General features: G+C 47.8%; 1 protein-coding gene across 1 annotated transcript in view; it reads left to right on the plus strand.

The window, feature by feature from the left end:
- SH3PXD2B (SH3 and PX domains 2B) overlaps positions 1–22,288 on the plus strand; it is a 120,249-nt gene that overhangs the window by 62,823 nt on the left and 35,138 nt on the right. Inside the window, exons 5-6 of the mRNA XM_040262750.1 lie at positions 6,707–6,798; positions 14,532–14,557. Of these exons, the coding sequence (XP_040118684.1) occupies positions 6,707–6,798; positions 14,532–14,557 (118 nt within the window). The remainder of the gene's footprint in view (positions 1–6,706; positions 6,799–14,531; positions 14,558–22,288) is intronic.

Here is a 22,288-nt window from a genome sequence, read left to right on the forward strand (position 1 = left end):
AAGAACTTCTGTTCATCAGAAGACGCAGTGAAAACAAGACTCAGCCAAATCCTGCCCCACACACAAGCATTTGTTATCAAGCAGTTCCCTAAACAGCTTCTCGAGTTGTTCTATAAACTCGGTGAAATACCAGCTGTCTTGTCTGACACCACTTTGCATGAAAGTTTTCTCAAGACAGATGCAGTGATATCGTAGTGGCAGGATCAGCTAATCCTAACCATGGCGTGACAGTAAAATCTTCAGGAAGAAGCCAAACACAGAGGATTCAGAATCCAAGAGCCAGGACACCATGTCGAAGGGTGTTTAATGCTGGGCTCAGCACATTCTGTTCATGCAAGGGCCATCCGCATTTTACCAGTGAAGAAAATTATTTCTGACAACTGTTTGACTAGTGGATAGAGGCTATGGTGTTGGTCAGAGGGGGCTATACCTGAAGCCCCAAAGTTGCCTTTTCTGAAGTGAGAACTTGTGATTAGAGTCTATTACTTGCTCAAGTGTTCATTCCTGATGAGGGTCCTTCAGATATTAACTCACCATTATTAGAGAATAGGTTACATTAACACACACACATGCATTCCTATGAGTTCGTGAGTGTATATGTTCATGCCATAGTACTTGATTTTTTTATCTTATTCAAGTATAATTGATTTACAGTGTTGTGTTGATGTCTGCTGTGCAGCAGAATGACTCAGTGATGCACATGTGTGTTATTTCCCATAGTTTCCCATTATGGTTTCCATTATGGTTTATGGGCTTCCCTGGGGGCTCAGAGGTTAAAGCGTCTGCCTACGATGCAGGAGACCCAGGTTCTATCCCTGGGTGGGGCAGATCCTCTGGAGAAGGAAATGGCAACCCACTCCAGTACTCCTGCCTGGAAAATCCCATGGACGGAGGAGCCTGATAGGCTACAGTCCATGGGGTTGCGAAGAGTTGGACCCGACAAGTCGGACACGACTGAGCAACTTCACTTCACTTCACTTCACTTCCATTCTGGTTTATTGCAGGATATTGAATATAGTTCCCCATGCTATCCAGTAGGACCTTGTTATTTAACCAGCCTGTATATAAGTCTGTATCTGCTAATCCCAAACTCCCTATCTCTCCCTCCCCCACTGCCTCTACTGTGCTGTAGGCAGTGTGGGGACTTCCCTGGTGCCTCAGATGGTAAAGAATCTGCCTCTAATGCAGGACACCCAGGTTCCATTGCTGGGTTGGGAAGATCCTCTGGAGAAGGGAATGGCTACCCACTCCAGTATTCTTGCCTGGAGAATTCTATGGACAGAGGAGCCTGGCAGGCTACAGTCCAGGGGGGGTCACAAAGAGTTGACCACACTGAGCAACTAACAACAACATAGGCAGTGTAGCAACAGTGTTCATCAGTCTCCAGTCCCTTGAGACCTCACCTGAAGGTTCTTACCATATTCAACCACCTGTATTACTATTAATATTTTTCTTTAATTATTCACTTTTTAAACTTTTTTAAGAATATATATATATTTAGAGGAAATTTTATATCACAATCATAATATAAAATTGATTTCACTTACCCCAAAAGTAAAAATTAAATCAGCAATGCAACAGCAACAACAAATATTTTTAAATCTAGCCAGCTGCTGTTACCTACTGTTGGAGGAAGGTCTGCAAAGCCTGGTCATGCTCGTGGGAAGCAAGTTGGGAAGTACTTTCTTCTAGGAACTTTATCGTTTCAGTCTTATGTTTGAGTCTTTAGTCCATTTTGAGTTGGTTTTTGTGCATGGTGTAAGATAAGGGCGCAATTTCATTTTTTTTGCATATGGGTATCAGTCTTCCCAGTACCATTTGTTTAAGAGATTGTCCTGTCCCTGTATGTGTTTTTGGCGCCTTTGTTGAGGACCAGTTAACCACACACGTGGCTTTATTTCAGGACTCGTGGCAATGATCTCGTGGATATGACACCAAAAGTGCAGGCAACAGAAACAAAACTAAAGGAGCGGGAATACATCAAACTAAAATACTTCTGCACTACAAAGTATACAATCTATAGAGGAAAAAGGCAGGCTACCAATGGGAAATCACATATTCACAAATCACGTATCTGATAAGGGGTTAATCCCCCAAATATGTAAAAAACTCATACATCTCAATAAACAAAAAGAGCTAATAGCCCGATTTTTAAATAGGCTAATGGCTTGAATTTCTCCAGAGAAGATACACAAGTGACCGATAGGTATATGAAAAGTTGCTCAGGGTCACTAATCGTCAGGGAAATGCAAATCAAAACCACAATATAATATCACCTTACATCCGTCAGGATGGCTGGTATCAAAAACAACAGCAACAAGACAACATGCTGATGAGGATACAGTGAAATCAGAAGCCTCGCACACCATGCTGGAGTGCAAAGTGCAGCCGCTATGGAAAACAGTATGGAGGGTCCTCAAAAAATTAAAACTAGAGCTATCGTGTAGTCAAGCAATCCTATTTCTGGGTATTTGTCAAAGGAATTGAAATCGGGATCTGAAAGCGATATTAGCACACCCATGTTCCTTGCAGCACTGTTGATCATGGCCAAGATGTAGAAGCAGCTTAAATGTGGCCTGTGCTTACAATGGGATATATTCAGCCCACGCAAAGAAGAAATCCAGCAGTTCACAGCAACAGGGGTAAACCTTAAGCCTGTTATCCTAAGTGGAAAAAGCCAGTCACAGAAAGATCAAATACTGTATGGTTCACTTACTTGAGACATCTAAAATAGTCAGATTTGTAGAATCAAAGAGTGAAATGGTTGGGACTTCCCTGGCCATCCAGTGGCTAAGACTCCAACGCTTCCAATGCAGGGAGCACAGTTTCCATAAACCGTGGTCGGGGAGCTAAGATCCTGAATGCTGCAGAGCGAGACCTAAAAAGAGAAGAGGTGAAACACTGGTTTCCAGGGGTTGGTGGGGAGGGAAAAGTGAGGAGTTAGTAATCAATAGAGAAGGCAATGGCACCCCACTCCGGTACTCTTGCCTGGAAAATCCCATGGACAGAGGAGCCTGGTGGGCTGCAGTCCATGGGGTCACTAAGAGTCGGGCACGACTGAGCGACTTCACTTTCACTTTTCACTTTCATGCATTGGAGAAGGAAATGGCAACCCACTCCAGTGTTCTTGCCTGGAGAATCCCAGGGACGGCGGAGCCTGGTGGGCTACCGTCTATGGGGTCGCACAGAGTCAGACACGACTGAAGCGACTTAGCAGCAGCAGCAGCAGGCATAAGGTTTCAGTCAAGCAAGATGAATCAGCTCTGGAAATCTGCTGTACGGCAGCCAACAGTACTGTGCTGTGCGCTTAAAATTCTGTTGAAGACAAACCCTCTCTCTCTAGCTGAGGCATTGTTACTGAACTAAATCACCTTGCTGACTCTAAAGTCACCCCTGGAAGCAAGCAGCACACTGTGGTTCTTGGTACAGCCCAGGGGGCCACAGGGTTAACCACATGTTTATCAAGCAGCTAGTGTATGATAAACACTTGCTCACTTGTTCTGTAGCACAAGAAACCCTCCAGGTAGGGAGTTACTTATTTCCACGTTACAGACGGGCAGACTGAAGCTCAGAGGTGCTAGAATCTGGCCAGTGCAGACCCGGGACCGGTCTGGCGTTACACAGACAAGCAGGACTTGCTCGCCGCACCTCTCCTCGTGCCCTATGTCCAGTAGCCACGTCTATCCATTCCACGGGGAACAGAACCAGAGTTTTCCTGGAACTGTGGTTCTCTGTCATTACAGACCAAACACGAGATGATTCTGGGCTATTTCAGAAGCAGAACTGTTGCTGTGCCCCGGGTCATGTTTGGAGCCGCCCTTTATGAGTGACTTGGATTTATTTTATGCTTCGCGGGTTTGGCTGGGCTTTTACCTCCTTAGGAATTGCTCAGAAACAGACAAGAATATGATCTTGTCTTCTGTGGGCCTCACTGTCCCTTCTTCACTGGTCCTTTGGGGTCTCTGCCCATTTTAGCAGACAGGGCCCCTCCGGGCAGAGACTGTGGCCCCCTCCAGGCCTCATCCTCATTTATGCAGCAGACACTTTGGACCAGATATCAAGGCCCTCTCAGCACTGTCGAAGCACCTAGGGAAGGTACGGGAGGAAACCCTCTGTAGATTTGAGGTAGAGGAGCTGGAGTCAGCTCCTTTGGCCCCCACGTGGCCTAGTTAACCTCCCCAGAACCTCCATTTCCCCATCTCTAGAGTGGGCCAGCCCTCTCAGGATGATATGGCATGATGCAGACAGATGTATTTAAGGAGCCGTCAAGTGCTGAGCCCACAGAAAGGGAATGTTGTGTTTGCAGTCTGGGGGGAGCCACAAGATTTCTGCCCACGAGGCAGCCAGGACACACCACAGTCCAGCATAATATGATCAGCTCCTTCATTATGTGGTTCCAATTGCGAGAACTGCAGGATTTCAGAGGAAAGAGCGACCCACAGGGAGCCCCAGGACAGCATGAGAATAAATACTGTTCCAACCCAGAAAGAGAAGGGGGTCAGAAATGTGAGGTAGGGGGTGGGTCCGTTTTCTCCCTCTTGAGCTCTCTGCCTCTGGCCTGGATAAGACTGGTCCTGGAAAGTTGCTGCAGGGCAGAAGATACTTACGCAAGGCTAATAAAAAATATCAGTGAGTCACAGATACCAGGCCCTTCAAGTCAGCATCCTTTATCCTTCTATCCTTATCCACTGTAGAAAGTTGACAGTGACCAGGGAAGGCACACTGCTAAAACATGTCCACCCACTTCTCCACTTCAGGCTGGGTCAGGTCATACATCAGGAGAAGGGAGGTGACTTAAAGTCAGAGCCTGATTCAAAGGTCCTGTTGGATCAGCAACCACTTGAATCTCAAGGGGTGAATAAACAAAATGTGTCATATACATACCATGGAATACCATCTAGCCTTGAAAAGGAAGGAGATTCTGACACACACTGCGTAGAGTGTGGATGAGCCTTGAGCTCGTGATGCTAAGTGAACCAGCCAGTCATAAGAAGACACGTACTGTGTGATTGCCCTCATATGAACGAGGTACCTGCAGTAGTCAGAGTCATACACACAGAAGGTGAAGTGGCGGGGCCCGGTCGGGAGGGAGTGGAGAGCTGTTATTTGATGGGCGCAGGGTTGCAGACTCCCAGGATGAGAAGAGGCCTGTGGATGGCTGGTGGTGATGGTCCCACCACAGCGTGACTGTTCTCAATGCCACCGAATGGCACATGTAAAAATGATCAAGACGGTAATGACGTTATATATATTTTACCACAACTAAAACTTCTTTAAAACCAGAAAGATAAATCATGTAGGGGCAAAATACCCCCTGAAAATGCTGTATAACGCGCCACATTGGAGACCCCCCAGCCATCTCTCCATAGTCCATCATCGTCCAGTGGCAGGGTTAGAAAATCACTGTGGGTGGGGATGGCTTTTAGAGCCTTGTTTCACAGAAATTACAAGACAAATCTTTTTCACTCCAGACTCCACACTCAGCATGGTAAGAAGGCATATGAGAAACACCAAGGAATGAGGCCTCTGCGGGGAGAGCAGGGTCCTGCCTCACTCCATAGCACACCCGTGCTGTTTAAATTCTGGTATCTGCACTGGCCCTCTCCCTGCTGGGAATTTATAATAAAGTGTGTACATGAAACAGCTCTACTGCACTCAGATTTGCATCCTCAGAACCTGTGCCAGAGGGGGCTTAAGTGAATATTTGCTAAATTAAATTGTTGATTCATTTTGGAGCCATGGAGTTTGTTTCAGATCCTTTCATGATGGGATGTACCCTGTAATTCTGTCCTGTTAGACCCAGAAATTAGTCAGTGCTGGGCATAAAGTAAATGTCTGTTGAATCATTGAATAGCTGTTGGTAGATAAATCAGCATGAGAAATGCCTGGGTCCACTTTGTGTCGTCCTCCCCCCCCACCCCCCCACCCCCCCACTGCTTCCTTATCTAGCTGGTTGGGACAGTTGAGGCTCCTTAAAATGATAAGCCACAGGGGCAGATGAACGTGGACATGAGCAGGGGGACGTCCCGGGTATTTCAACCTCTCTGACCTCTACCTAAATCATAAAATAGTCGCTTCACTTGAACCCTTCAGATCCATGAGTTAGGACACGCGGGCAGGTCACGTTGGAGACAACCTAATTGTCGCCAGTCAGTAGGCAGCTAGTTGAGTAAAGCTGGAGATTTCTATCCAACAGACACTGAGTGTCCCGTAGAGATGGTGATGTAGAGGAATAATGACAGGGCACGAAATTCACATTTTTAAAAGCATTTTTATTGACGTCTAGTTGATTTACAATGCTGTGCTAGTGTCTGGTGTACAGCAAAGTGGTTTAGCTATATGCATATATATATATATTCTTTTTCATATCCTGTTCCATTATGGTTTATTGCAAGATGTTGAATATAGTTCCCTGTGCTATATAGTAGGGCCTTGTGCACAATTTATTGTTTTGTCTAAATATGTACATATTCTTTGTCAAAGTATGCCTGTAATATCTGTGTGTATATATTCTGTGTGGGTGTGTTCCCTATGCCAGCCATGCAGCATCACGAGGAAACTTGCTAGAACTGCACATTCGCAGGCCCCACTCCAGACCTTCTGAATCTGAAACTCTGGGGGGTGGGCAATCGTGATGGAGTCTTGCCTTTCTGCCTCCTGACCCCTCTTCCCTTCCGTTGAGCTCGCCTGCGTGTCTCTTCCCCAGGCCCTGATCCAGCTGCCGCCGTATATCTCCCAGTGTGAGGAGGTGCTACAGTTCTTTGAAACAAGACCGGAGGACCTGAATCCTCCCAAAGAGTAAGTTGGTTGGTGGATCTCCCTCGAGCGTGTTCTCAAAGCCCTACTTCCTGCCGGACCAGCCAGCCCAGGAGCAATTACAGGAAAGCTAAGTAAAAACGGAACTAGATTCTCTCATTGGAGCCCCTGCCAGGCCTTACCTCTTATGGCCTCCTCAGTGACCACAGGCGGCGTAGGTGAGTTTTATAGGTGAAGGAAGCCGGCCGCATGCACCTCTGAATTCCCTAACGCCCTGCGCTCCCCATGGCATGTGAACAGGAGATGGTGAGCCCCCGAGGTGGGACCGTGTGCCCTGTCCTCGAAGGCAGATGTGCGCACGACCACCAGGGGTGTGAGTGAGGCAGACCCCATGGATGCCCCGTCGCTAGTGAGTGGTGGGACCAGGGTGTGATCGCGTTCTCCTGCAGCAGACAGCCTGCACGCCCCCCACGTGCAGTGCGCATCACACAGAACCCAACACCCCCTGCCCGCCGGCCTTCTTAGGCCCGCAGTGGGTGGCACCCGCAGGAAATGCTGACTTACGCATGGTGCTTATTTAAAAAAGCCCTTTTGGGGGAAGAGGCCTCCTGCCTGTTTGCAGAGAGAAGGGATCTGTCTAATGGAGAAGTCTCAGGAGAGGGAGTGGAGGACACAGACCACAGGTGCTGGGCTGTCCTGGGTCATAGGAGCAAGAGCTGGCAGGCTTGGGGGTCCACTGGGACCCTGGCAGGAAGAGCTGAGACATGCCAGCCAGGCACAGTTCTGGGAGGAGTGCAAATGTTCCTCTTAGCTCTGAGTGTAACTCACTGCCCAGAGCAGCAGCAGTGACCCAGGCTTTCGTGGGTTCAGTATTAGGTGGGGCTCAAAAGACCCGCGTTGCCTTCTGGAAGTGAATCTGGTGGAGACACAAAGCTTAGTTTTTCAATAGCCCTGTAAGGTGAAAGCAGCAAAGAGTTCTAACAGGTAGAATCAAGCCATTTATACACACTCACAGAGCCACATGCAGAATCAAGTTTGGAGGTCACCCAGAGTGAGCTGCTCACTCAGGACTAATGGTTTAACTATCCACAGGTGATAAACTTAACTTTCTGTAATAAATATCGTTTCCTGTGACAAGCCCAGCATAAGTGAATGTAGCTTCTCAGAGACAGCCTACAGAAGTGTGGGGGCTGATATTTCATAAGGGACCCCAGTGAATCTTTTGAACCAGAACATCCCCTTGCCAGCCCATGGATTTTTTGGGAAAGATGCAGAATAAGTGTAAATCTGCTCTTGGGCCTGCAGCCCATCCTGGCTGATATTTCCGTTCCTGGTGTCTTCATCATTTGTGCCTGGTCAACATTCCCCAGCTTTTATGGGCAGAACAAGACAAGGTGAGATATTCTCAAGGGATCTTTGTCTGCAGTGCTCCCAGGCAGTCGAGTTAAACTGTCAGTTCAGGCTTGTAGCCCCTGGCTTTGAGTCTCATTTTTAGGGGAGGTGAATCAAAGGATATGGAGCATAGCGTGTTCGGTTCCTATTTCATTGTCTCACAGAACTGCCAGGTAGGAGTTGTCATTCCATTTTACAGATGAGGAAGTTGAGGTTCACGGTAATAGGAGAGACTTGCCCAAGGTCACACAGTTTGGGAAAGGTGAGGTGACTCTTCCCCAGGTCTACCTGAGTCTGAATGTAAGCTCTGTGTATACCTTCCACAAAAGAGACAGCCAGACTAAAGATAAGAGAGTCTGGGTTTGCAATCAGGTACCTCTAGGTTCAAATCTCGCCTCTACCACACATGGGCTGTGTAGCCTTGGGCCTTGATTTCCATCCCTGTGAAACGGGAATAGCAACCTACTTTATGGTTATAGTGACGATGGAGTGGCTACCACAAGTAGAAATTCCAGGAACCTGCCAAGAGCTCAAAAAGTGGTGGCCCATGGTATTTTCTCCTCTCTGGGTACCCAGCTGCAGCTGTTTATATCCCAGGGTTGTCCAAGATGCCCCTAGGTAGGCCCTCACCAGGAGGATTGCTGGGCCACTGTTAAGCCGAGTGGTTCTGGGCAGGCTGCTCCTCACACCTGCGCCCATCTCCTGTCTCATGGGGTGGATCTGATAGCACCTCCCTTGCAGCTTTGCTCAAGAGTCCAATGACAAGTTGCAGAGAGAAGCACTTGGCCAGCACTCCACAAACCAGACTCAGTACCCACGGGAGGAAAGGCAAAACACCAGCCCCTGAGGGGCAGATCTGACCTGGGTGTGGCTTCCCTGGGTCACTGGATTCCGTGACATCCAAATTTTTTTCTGCCTCATCTCAGCATCCCAGATCTTAGCTTCAAGGAGGATCACAGAGCATTTAGAGAACCCAATAAAAGCTTTCTTCCTTCTCTCAAAAAAAAAAAAAACAAAACAAAACACCCCAGTTTCTGGAGGTCCTCAGTTCTATCAGATCCCATTCAGGGGCCTGAAGTTAAGAACTGCCACCCAGGCACCCCTTGTGAGTGTTAACTTGCGTGTCCTCGGCCTCCTGCCTGGCGAGGGTGGTGCGTGTGTCCTCAGCCTCTGAGCAGGCCTCACCCCAGCTCATCTGCAGAGATGGGCGAGGGCCGGGCCTGGGGCAGCCTGCTGTGCTGGAGAAGAGTCTGGGCGCTTCTGTGCGGGAAGGAAGGGCGCTGAGGCACGTGGGGTGGGAGCCAGCCCTCCAGAGGGCCCGGGCTGTCAGGGAGGCTGGTGCCATGGCATGACCTTCCCCACTGACTGGCTGGCTCGGGCTGGCAGAAGGAACACAGGACTGGGAGGTCTAAACCCAGTGCTGTTCCCAGTTAGGAGTGCCAGCGTTGTTCATCCATTCAGGAAATAGGTGTCGAGGGCCTGCCCACTGCCAGGCCCAAGGGCTGGGCACGGGGGACATGGAGATGACATGGCAGATGCAGTCTGTGCCCACAGGGTGCTTCCGGTCTGCTGGCCAGGCAGCCAGCTGTTCCCCCTGGGCAGAGCGACCCCCTCCCCGCCCCGCCCCTCCCGCCCCACTGACTTCATCTGTGAAACGAGACGCGTCACCTGCCCCACCCACACTATGGGTTGCCGGGAGACTGAACAGAAGCAACAATGGGGAGCTTAGGACATGGTCAGCACGGGTTTTCTGGAGTTTGGGGGCTGAAATCATGATGGTGCCCCCTGGGTATTATGTTAGAAAATTCCAAACATAGATTTTCTCCAGTTTCCTGGAGTTAGAGTTTTGTTATACTTTTCAGGTGAATCCATTTCCTCACTTCTTAGGTGGGAATAATTGTACTGTCATTATTGACAAAGAAATTGGTTCCAGGGCCCCCCCACAGAAACCAAAATCCACGGATGCTCAAGTCCCTTATATAAAATGGTGCCGTGTTTGCATGAAACCTACACACATCCTCTCATATACATTAAATCATCTCCAGATTACTTATAATACCTGATACAATATAAATGCTCTGTAAATAGTTGCCAGGCACACAGCAAATATAAGTTGCTTTTTGGAACTTTCTGGAAATTTTTTTCCAAACATTTTCAATCCAAGGTTGGTTGAATCCATGGATGTGGGACCCACGGTCATTGTGAGATTTGGCTGTATGTGTGACGGGCTTAGCATAGTGTCTGGCACGTAGTAGGTACACAGTTTTCACATCTTCTTGGCTGCCAGAGCCAAAATGCTTGGGTTCTGCAGTCTTTTATGAGATGCTAAGGAAGAAGCTAGTTGGTCTGTCTGGTTGTACTACGTCCCTGGAAGGAGTGGGTACTGTGCGAAGATGCCTGTTCTCCTATGGGAGGACCAGAGTCTTTCCTCGCAGGCCTTCCAGATGGCTCTCACATCCCCCACATCTCTGGGCAAAACCCCGCAGAGACAGGGTCAACCCATTCAAGTGTGTTAATTTCCTAAATGTTTCCCACAAGTGCCACCCACACTGAAAGCCTGGAAAACAATCCCAGTTCTTGCCTTGGGAGCCTTACAGGCTGGTGGGCATTTTTTGAGCTAGAAAAGAGGCAAGCTGGTTGGCATTAAAGTTCAAGAGTAAGATTAAGCTCTTGACTCGTGGTTGGAAGGGGTAAATCTCTTTGCTCGGTTTTTCTGTTGGTTTTACTGTTGTATATAGTAAGGAATATTTTGTTATTTATATAGTAAGGAATTAGCTTTGCTGTATTTGTTGTAAATATTTGTCCCTTTTATCATGCATTTTGTTTCTGGATTTTATGATGTGCATAAATTTTATATTTTTGTGAAGTCAAATCTGGTGCCCAGTTCTTTCAGTTGTGACTTCTTTCACTTTCTTTTGGTCTAAGAAGGGCAGTTACCATTCAGACACAAGATAGTTCCCTTAATTTTTTTCTAGTTGATTTATGGTTTGGGGTTTCTTTTAATATTTACTCATTAAATCGATTAGAATTCGTTTCAACTGACAGTATGTGCTGAGAATCTAAAGTTTTTTTCTACAGTTATAACCTTTTGAGTGCTAGAAGAAATCTTACTGCTCCATTTATTTAGAAACAAAAAATAAAAAAGACCACAACCTATAGTGTTTAATGATCATTTCCCTTTCTTCCCTCAGGAGTAATACAAGAGAAAAATAGCACCTGCCCTCAGGAGATTTCTATACTTGTGGGAAAGGCTATGTGAGCATGTGAATACATGTGTGCATATACGCACACAAACACACCCGCAAATAAGAACATCCACTAAAAATATAAAACACAGCCTAGACTGTACCCCCCAAAAGCACAAAGTAACAGCACCCTGCGGAGTGTATCTATCTGGTTCCAGAGGTTTCCTGGAAGGAAAGGGAAGTTTCCTATCTATCCATTCCCTGCTTTGTGACCTTGGATAAGTGACTTGACGTCTCTGAGTTTCTCTTTCCTCATCAGTAAAGTGGGCATAGCTAACCTTGCTCACATCTTGGTGAAGCAATATCCTGCTCATAAAGGGTGATAATGGTGTCAGGCATACGACAGATACTTTCCTAGTGATGCCTTCCTGTCCTTAAGCCAGACTTTGAAAAGGAAGGAAGGGAGGAAAGAAGGAAGGAAGGAAGTTAGTTGCTGAGAGCCCAAGGGGTGGCTCTGGGGCCAGAGCAGACAGCGTCACCTAGCTGTTGTTGTTTAGGGAGTAATGAATTGCGAGGGCAACCACTCAGTGGCGTTAGTCCCTTGATCAAGTCTCTGATGTTCAGCCCTGAGTAAGGGCTTGCAATGGAGATTGGGAGATTTGCCCAGCATTTCTAAGCAAAGACATCATGGGTTCCAAGTGGTGCTTTTAGAGGGACAGTTTTGCTGCCATACCTGGGAAAACTTGGGATCACCCTAAGCAAGTCACACAGAGGAAATAGCATGCTTGTTTGAGCCCACACCAGCTGCTGCTTGACCCCAAGAGCCCCCTGCCACCCCTCACTCCCCACTCCAGCTGGGCCAGTGCGGCAGTAGCGTCGGGGACACAGCAGGGCGGGAGCCGGGATTTCAGGTGTCCCGGACCACGGCCCAGGTCACAGCCTGGACGGCCATGCCGGCACAGGGCACTCTGCTTAGAAGCAGACTTAAGAGGCCTTTGCTGGTGTGTCCTGAACCTGGCCGTTTAAGGACAGCTCCTCCCGCAGGACTGTCCGGGGTTTGGTCGGAGAGTGAGCTCCAGCCAGGCCTGCCGGGTTCCAGTCCTGGGAGAAGCGCGTCACCTCTGTGGGCCTCCGTGTTTCCACCTGCGGAGTAGAGTGATGGGAGGGTCCTGGGGGTCAGTCCAGGTACAGTGCTCCGACCAGGACCCTGTCTGCAGTGGACGGCAGGGACTGTGAGCGGGGAGATTCCCCCGTCACCTCGCCTTCCCCCACACAGGGTGTGACCCTGGGCCTCGCTGGACAACGCCTGGCCAGAGGACACCACTCCTGGCCGGCCCAGCCCTGCTGCTGCTTCCAGACATGCAGAAGGGCAGCCCCGGGCTCCAGAGCTTAGCTCCCTGCTCCCCAATTTTTAGATTACACCAAAACATTATTAAAAACCCAGACTTTAAAGTCAGACACTTGAATAGACATTTCTTCAGAAAAGATACAGAAATGGCCAGTGAACATATGAAAAAATGCTCAGCGTCCTTAGCCATCAGAAAATGCAAGTCCCAACCTCAGGGAGATACCACTTCATACCCACTAGTGTGGCTGGACTCAGAAAGACAAGACACTAACAAGTGGTGTTGAGGGCGTGGAGCAATTGAAACGCCTTATGTTGCTGCTGACAATGTAAATGGTGTAGCCACTGTGGGAGACAGCCTGACAATTCCTCAGAAATTAAACCTAGAGTTACTGTTTCATCAGCAATTCCATCTCAATGTATATAACCAAGAGAAATAAAAATGTGTACATGAAAACTTGTGTACACAGTTCATAAAGCATTATTCATAATAGCCAAAAAGTGGAAACCACCCAAATGTCCATGAACAGATAGAGTGTGATTTATCCACACAGTGGTATCCCATTGAATAATATCTTTTTCAGCCATAAAATGGAATGAAACACTGATGTGAGCTACCACATGGATGACCCTTGAAAACATCCTGTTACGTGAAAGAAACCAGTCACGGGCCACCTATTGTATGATTCCATTCATAGTGCAAGTCCAGAATAGACAAAGCCTTAGAAACAGCAAGCATGTTAATAGTTGTCAAGGGCTGGAAGGAATGGCAATGGAGAGGAGCTGCTCAGGGGTATGGGGTTTCTTTTTCGATGAAAATTTCCTGGAATTTGATGGTGGCAGTGGTTGCACAACTTTGTGAATATACTAAAAAAACAACAACAGTGAATTCTATACTTCAAAAGAATGAAATTTATGACAAGTGAATTGCATCTCAGTCCTTAAAAATTTAGATGGACTTGGATTCAGATCCTGGCTATGCTGCTTGCAAGCTGTGTGACCTTGTGCAAGCTAGTTAGCTTCTCTGTGTCTCACTGTCCTCATCTGTAAAATGGGTGTTTAGAGAGTACTTATTTCTGAGGGTTATTATGAATAGTAAGTGAGTGAACTCAAAATACCTAGCAGGATCCTGGCACAAGTTAACAGCATTTATCAGGAATTTAGTAGTAAGTATTAGCTAATATTGCTGTTGCCACAATATCTGTCTCAATCCAACTATCTCATCTTACTTTCTGTAACACTGGACAGCTCTTTACTAATGGGATAATTTACTTAAAAATATGTTGTAAACCCTCATTTGTAACATTGTGTTCATAATGCAGTTGTGTGTATAAACCCTGACGTGGTTAACAAGTGTAAAAAGTGATTACTCATTCTGTATGGGTTCCAGCCCATAATAGTGTCCTGAGTGTCACCATGAGGGATGTGTGCAATGTATTCCACTCACCACCAAGAGTTTCCTGCTCCGATTGTTCAGCTCAGGGCACTGCTCAGGGTAGAAGAGGCCTCTCCCACGCCTGATGAGGTGGCCTCAGGGCCCGTGTAGCGTGGGGGCCTACCTCCTGTTTTCAGACTGCATACCCACCCCTGCCCATCGACTCCCTGGAGCCCCCTCCTCTACAAACAGAGTGGAGATGCTGTCCCCAGGGCACCAGAGCAAAAGGAGAAAATTAAAAGGAATTCCTTCTTTTAAGGAGGTCTGGGTCCCTGGGGCTATCTTGGATCTTAGGTTCACTCACTGGAGATGTTGTGGGAGGAGAAAAAAATCTCCTTTTCTTAATGGAATAACTCGTAGCAATACACAAAAGATACTGACTCATTACTCTTCCCCACCCCCATTCTTTCCTATACAGGGAACATGTTGGGAAAAAGAAATCTGGTAAGAATATTTTCCATTTCTCCTATTGATCTGATGTTTAGTATACCCCTACTGAGCAATGTCCCAGGCCCTGGGCACCACATGGGGGATACAGCGATGGGATGGATGGATGGATGGATGGATAATGAGGAGCAGTTGGGACTGAGGGAACAGCATGCAAGCTCAGAAATGCGAGTGTGCAGTAGATTTGGGCCTGATCCATTCGCCAGCCTCCGTGCCAGGCCTGTCTGTGCGCTTCCTTCGATCAGCCACTGATCTGGACAGTGATGACTGCTCTCGCAGGCAGCTCCCTTACTCACTTCCACATAGCCAGTTCTCTGCCTTCCTGATGTACTTTTCATTCCCTGGACAGCATGACTCTTTCATCAAGAGCAATTGTGGAAAAAAAGAAGGTGAGATTTGAGTATGTGCAGAGGAAAGGTTGAGTTCTCACAGACCTGGGGTGGATAAGCTTAGATTCACAATCGCCCAACTTTGTCCTCCTGCAGCCCAAGAACATCCTGCATGTCTGCAAAGGCCCAAGCCTGTGCCACCTCTGGAGGCAACATGGCCTTCAGAGCTTTCCAGAGTTCTAAATTCTTTTCTTTATCTGGAACTCCAAGAAGTTTGAGGGGGTTGATAAGGAAGAGGGGAGAGGAGGCCAAGCAGAGATCCCCGAAGTGAAAAAGGATGCCTTATCATGGGCCTCAGTTTCGTCATCTGTAAAATGGGGATAAGGATAGTATTCTAACTTGTAGGATTATTATAGGATTTATTAATATAATAATATGTAAAGCACTTAGAACAGTGTGTGGCATGCTCTAAGGATATATGTGCTCTTTTTATGCTACTATTATTCATTCAGCGCACAAAGGTGTTCTCATCCAGCATCAGTAATAATGCCAAATTCAACATCTTTTATCCCTTTACTTCCCCCTGGGTACCAGGCCTGTGGTCAGCTTTACAGGCCCCAAGGCTATTCTTGCAGGGAAGAGTAGAAAAGAACTGCATCTCTTTGCCTTAAGATATGAGGTCATGCATGAACTCCAGCCTTTTCCCAATCAGTCTGTTTATAGCTCTACTTTCTAGCTTAATAGGTACTGGCCGGAGCCGTGACATCCTGCTAAAGCTACAAATAGCCCTTGAACCCTGAGGATAATGATAGGTTTCTTAGAAAAGAGCAGAGAGGAGAAGAGAAGCAGACAGTCTTAGGCTGGTCATAGAGTTTCTGGCTTTGTATGTGCGGAGACTTTCTTGGAGTGGAGGGTAGGAGGGAGGGGGAAACAGACAGCTCTGGTTGGTGAAAACAAAGGTATTCAGTCAGAACAGGCTTAATGAGGGGACCGGTCTGGAGAAGAAGGAAGGAGCTCTATAATTTGTGGTGACCACTGTTACATCATTCACCTGCAATGATGGGGGACGGATTTATTTATAGTTCAACTGGGTGGAAAATAGCATCTTTCTTCATTCAGACTAAGAACCCTTGGTGGGATTAGCCTTATTTTTTTATCTGACCTTTGAACACTTCCTTTAAGTTAGAACAAGCCTCCCTGATTAAATTCAAAAAGGATTTAATGTTGACAGCCCAAGCCCTGCAGTTTCTATGCCAGAATTGTGAGTTGAAGAAGGCTTATCTCTCCAGAATATGCCTGTTGTGGCTGGCTGGCTGGCTGGTTCCTGCAGACTTTGGCTAATGTGGTCTCAAATTCTGCTCATCCTGCAGGAAAAAAAATCCTCCTACCAAAATTTAACAGAGCATGTGATTATTTAAGGACCATCTCTTTCTGATTTTTCTACCCTTTACTTATCGAAGTAGTCTCTTGTCTGGGGGCTCTTTCAGCAAGACAGACAGTATAGTGAATTTCTAGAAGTAAAGTCTTACTTCACCATTACTTATCAGCTAAAAAATTCTAAAGCTACCATCACGAAGGAAAAAAAAAAAATAGCCAAACAGAAAGCTTCTGTGGTAGGTGAAAGCTATTATCTTTTGAGGAAATTTTATAGTGTAATACTTCCTTAATGATAAAATTTCCCTTCCACTGTCAGAGCTCCTCCTTTCTCCTGACCGTTCCCTTCTCTCTTGTTCCCTGCTGGACCACAAGAGTGACATTTCTTATCTAGAAATACTTTGCTTCATGCTTGTAACTCCTAGAACTTAGCTCTGTCTGTATCAGCTTCTAAGTACTGTGATTCCTATGCATTATTAAGCCTGGTTGCAATATCATAGCCCTCTAGTAGGTGTCTCCACCTAACACTTAAATGGCCTGTGGCCTAGTTTGAGACTCCTTGTAGGTCAAACGAATGATGTTTTTGATAAGTTGAGTCCTCTGGGTAAAATGAAGTAACCTGCCCTGGAAGAACTGATGCTGAAAAAGCAGCTCCAATTCTGAGCCACTTAGTGGCAGGAAACTACAGTCTAAAGCTACTGTTAGAGAAGAATAGGAAGGAGATGTAAGGCTCAGACCTGGCCCCTGAGCAAGTCTTGGAAGGAGTGCTGAGCCCTGAGCCAGCACTTGGCCTGCTCAGGCCAGCACCGAGTCCCCCACCCTGCCCCCTGCCCTCCTCATTTCCTGACTTCATGGCTTGTTCACCATGAATCCCATCACTCCCTGGTCCCGTCACTGCTCATGGTTATCCTAGATTGGTTGGCAGCTTGGTGAGGAGAGTTGGCGCAGAAATGAATAGAGCAGTCCATTGACCAGAGTCCTGACAATTGTATGTGGTACCACTGGACCACCATCGGTTGTTAAAAGCAGGTGGCAACTGCTAAACGTTCTGGACAGAGTAACCTGACTTACCCGGACCCTGGCTTAACCAGAGCCTCCGTCCCTACCTACAGACAAGAAGGAGTAGTCTTTGGCTGCTTGTGAGGTGGACAGGTGCCTGCCGATGGACTCAGCACGGTGTGTTCTCAGGAAGAGGCCCGAGCTGTGTAGAGCGGGAAGGGTTTCTAGATGTCTCCATTCATCCCTTGTTCATTCGCAGCACAAATGTTCATTGAGCCTCTGTGCTGCGTGAGTAAGACCAACATGGTCATTCGTTCATTGTCTGTTAAGCACCTACTGTGTGCCTGATAGTGTTCTAGGCCCCCAAGAATGCAAAGGCCAGCATCATGTGGGCGATAACCTCACAGTCTGGTAGAAAAGACAGATGTGTAAGCAAAATAAAACAGTGTAAATGCTGTGTGAGAAGGCATTTGAGTGTCTCCCTGAGGTCAGAAGTCATTTAAAGCTGTTTTAAAATATTCATTCTTCTGTTAAAATATTTATTAAGCCTTTGCCGATGCCATTCATGTTCTGGGGTCAAGGGTTGGCAAACGTTTTTTCTCTAAATGGCCAGATAGTAAATGTTTTAGGCATTGCAAGCTGCATACAGACTCTTAATTTTTTTGTTTCCTCTTCTTATTCTCCCTCTTGTTCTTTACAAGGTTTTAAAAATGTAAAAGTACATTCTTTGCTCCCCTTGCACAAAAATGGGCCGTGGGCCTGTGAGCCTTTAGGGAGTGTGAGTACAGCAGTTAACAAGAAACTGAGTCCCCGCCCTGACGGGAGCTTATGTTCTAGAGCAGAAAAACAGACAAGGAGACAAGGAAATATACAGAACCCATGATGGTTTTAAAAAAGCATGATGGCACGAAATAAAAAGGAGTGAAGTAAGTGCAGGGTGGTCAGGGGACATCGCTGATGAGATGCCACTTGAGCAGGAGCCTGAAGGAAGGGAGGGAGGAAGCCCTGCAGATATCTAGAGGAAACTTGTCCCTAGCAAGGGAACAGTAAATGCACAGTGCCCTGAGGTGGACATTGCTTTGTTATCAAACAGTAGCAAGGAGGCCTGAGCATAGTAACTAAAAATAATTGTGCCTTTAAATTTTTAATTGTGTTTCTCAGTTCACATTCCATAGATAGTCCAGAAGTAATATTGTATTTGACAATAGGAGTGACCCAGACTCCTGTCTTGCTGCTCTGCCACATGTGGCCAGCATTTTCTGAGGTCATCTCATGGCCCAAGGTGGCTGCTGCAGCACCAGCCATCACTTGCACGTTTTAGCCAGCAGTAACAAGTAAAGGGTGAAATAGAGTAAGCCCCTCCTGTAAGGATCCTTACCAAGCAGTTACATAAAACACTTCTACTTATATCCTACTGGGCTAACAGTTAGTCATGTGACCACTCCCAGTGTGAAGGAGTCTCATTCCAAGTAGCCCTGTGCCAAGCTAAAACTCAGGCAAGTCTATTTACTGCAGAAGAAAGAATGGGGGAGAAGTAGCCATCTGTGCCACCTTGGAGAGAGTGGAGAAGTAACTATCAGCACAGACCAGGGAGGGCTTGTAGGCCAGTGGGACTTTTCCGGAGTGAAGTGAAGGCCATTGCCAGGCCTTGAATTTCGAACTGTGAGCCACTTTTTTAAAGTGTGATTCTTTTAGCTGCTGTGTCCAGAATAGACTGTAGGGGTCAAGGCTGGCAGCAGGAGGCCAGTTAGGAGGCTAAGTATAGGTGGTTCCTATCTGAATGCGGAGGAGAAGAGAAGACATCCCAGGCAGAGAAAACAGCTATGCAAAGGCGCCTGCATGCTTTCCAGTTTTACAAGTGAGCCAGGAATGAGGTGGCCAAAAAGTATAAGCAGAGAGAAGAGAACAGTGCAGGTCATGGAGGACCTGAGGGTGCAAGGGAGCCACAGCAGGTGCTGAGCAGAGGGTGGCGGTTCTGAGGGAGCGCTCTGCCTGCAGTGTGGAGGACACAGAGGGGCGGGATGGAGGGCAATCACAGGGTGCCCCGCCTCTGCACCTCGCCCCCAAGAAGCCTTTCTCAGACCCTGGTGCAGAGGATGTGGCGTCCTGAGGATGTGGGTGAAGCGAGGTGATAGAGTGCTAGCAAGAAGGTCCTCCCACGTCAGGCCTGTGGCTCTGGGAGGGTGAGTCCTGACGGCCACCTCTAGGGGCAGCAGAGAACCACCCCACACACACACATGCACACATGTGTGCAGACACCTCCTGCCCCTCTAGCCTGCCCAGAAGACCTGGGCTGTCTCTGAGCACTAACCTGAGCAGCAGTCTCCACGTGCAGCCTGACTCACGTGGGCGCTTCTCTTGTGTCTCTCTAGTTCTCTGTCTCCGGGGGAGACCCAGGGAAGCGTAGTTACATGAGCCCAGCCCCAAAGGGGCTAAAACGGACGAGTAGCTGCATTCCTGGGGCTGCAAACCCTGGGGCAGGCTGTATTCTGGGGTAAACACTGTAGACCCATGGTTTCTATCTGTTGTATTCACTAGGAATGTGTCTCCTGCTCACGATGGCCTGAGCCAAGAGCCTCCAGCAAGCCAGCGTCTGCCTTACTCATTCACAGGAGAGTACCTCCTAGGAGCACAGTGCCGGGGAGTTAAGGAGCCAGTCAGGAGGTCACTGTGCAGAAGGGAAGCAGGAGGGGCCAGGCACCAGCCTGCTCTGCAGCCTGGTGTTAGCGCTCAAGTTGCCGGGCTGGTTTGGGCCGTCTGTCTTGCTTGAGGCTGGCAGGAAGTCAGCTCTGCAGACTGACCTAGGTGAGAGGCAACAGCGGAGGAGAGGGCTGGCAGTCGTGAAGACCACCCTGAAGCTGCAAAGAATTAAGACTTGGGGGCGGTTGGGGGAACCCACAGGGGAGGAGAGCAAGACCTCAGACACCCTTCCTTCCTACCATCTTTTCTTTCCTCACCTGCTGCCACAACATGGACCAGCTTCAGATCTGGCCTTGTCACCAGCTAGCTGAGGGATCTGAGGCAAGTCACCTGATAACTGAGCCTCTGTCTTCTTGTCCATGAAAGGAGAGTGGTAATATCCACCTTCCAGGGCGGTTGTGTCAAGGTGGTTTATGAACAGTGTAGCCTGTGGTAGGCATTCACATGGGGCCACTTCCTTCCCAATCTTCTGAACCTTCATTCCACATCTTCTATCTCTTTTTTTCCCCTCTTTTTCTGTTCTCACGCTTTCTCCAACAGGGTATGTGTAGCAAGGTTACCCTGGGGCCCTGCCATTTTGCTCTGTGACCCTCAGCCTGGGAGGGTGAATGGCCAGAGCATGGTCACAGAGCCAAAATGCAGTGACCCTTCACCCGGCCACCATGCCCTGCTCTGATTTTCTGCCTCAGAAACGCAGAAAGCGTGGTTCCAACAAAGGGCTCTTGCTTCTGGATGCCAGAGGCTGGGGTGCAGTGGCCTGCTGGTAAATACTTCACAACCAGCCCTCTGATGGAAAGCCCCGCTTTGTAGCATTTGCCGATTTCCATGGTGTAAATACTCCCACTATGGCCAGTTTCAGTAAGGCACCACCCAGCAGCGTTGGGAAGAGATGCACAAACTCCGCTCCGTCTGGGTGTATTTGGACACAGAATATAAACGGCTATTTTAGCAGTTTATGGAAACAATATAAGGGGAAATACTTCGAATCAGGACTTTGAGAAAACCAGGCCTGGTGGCGACAAGAGCCAGCCTGCCCCCTACCACATTCAGCTTGTTGCTCTGAAAGTGCTGCCCCCTCTGTTTGGAGTGTCTGATGTCCCTTTACATTACCCATATCCTGTGATAGCTTTTCATTGATTTATCGGATATGTCTTAGTACTTAAGCAGGGCTGCACAGCACTGCATCCTGTGGGAACAGACTCCTCCAGGTTGCCTCTCCCCCACTGCCCCTGCCCTCGTTCAAAGCTACCATCCTGTCTTGTCTGCAAATCTACAACCTCCATCTGGCCTGCTGCTTTTTTTCTTGCTAGGCTCTAATCCAGTCTCCATGTGGCAGCCAGAATTGTCTTTGGAAAGATATAAATCTTGTCATTCCCTTCTTAAAGCCCTTCAATGGCTTTCTCCTTTAGGGTTTAAAAAAAATCCAGACTCCTTGCCTTGGTCCAGCAGACCCTCCCTGCTCTGGCCCATGCCTGCCAAAGTGATCTCAGACAGGACTGCCCTCTCCTTGCTCCTGGACTTTAGCCACCCCATTCCAGTTCCTAGAAGGCTCCCGGCCTGGCCTGTCCGGCAGTCTGCCTGCGTTGCTCTGTCCCCATTTCTTTATGCCTTCTTGTCTCGGAGGTCTTTGCTTTATGTCACCTCCCAGAGGGGTCCGCTGACCGCTCCGTTTAATGAAGCCTCCTTTTCCTGCTCATTCTTTGTCTGCCATCTTGGTTGTTTCCAGCAATGCATTAATCAAAAACTCGTTGTTTCTCAGTCACTAAGTCATGTCCAACTCTTTGCGGCCCCGTGAACTGCAGCACGCCGGGCTTCCCTGTCCTTCGCTATCTCCTAGAGTTTGCTCAGATTCATGTCCATTGAGTTGATAATGCTGTGTAAGCATCTCATCCTCTGCTACCTCCTTCTCCTTTTGCCTTCAATCTTTCCTAGCATTAGAGTCTTTTCCAATAAGTTGGCTCTCTGCATCAAGTGGACAAGTATCAGCTTCAGTATCAGCCCTTTCAATGAATATTCAGGGTCGATTTCCTTTTGGATGGATGGATGGCAACAGATAGATGTTTGGCTGGATGGATGATGAGTGGGTGTTTAGTTGAGTGGGTGTGATGGATGAATAATGGCAGATCGATAGACAGATAAATAGACATGAATGAATGAACTTTCCCACTAGGCTGTCGTCCTCTTTGGGGCAAGTACCACATCTTAATCAACTCTGAACCCTCAGTGCCTGCACAAGGACAGGCACTGGGTAAATTGCAGTGGTTGTGTGAGCAAATGAGTGAAACGATAAATGGGTGAGGTGACCACAGAGACCAGTCCTGCCACA

This window comes from Oryx dammah, unplaced genomic scaffold (assembly GCF_014754425.2).
Source record: "Oryx dammah isolate SB20612 unplaced genomic scaffold, SCBI_Odam_1.1 HiC_scaffold_20, whole genome shotgun sequence".
In the NCBI taxonomy this organism is placed as follows: domain Eukaryota; kingdom Metazoa; phylum Chordata; class Mammalia; order Artiodactyla; family Bovidae; genus Oryx; species Oryx dammah.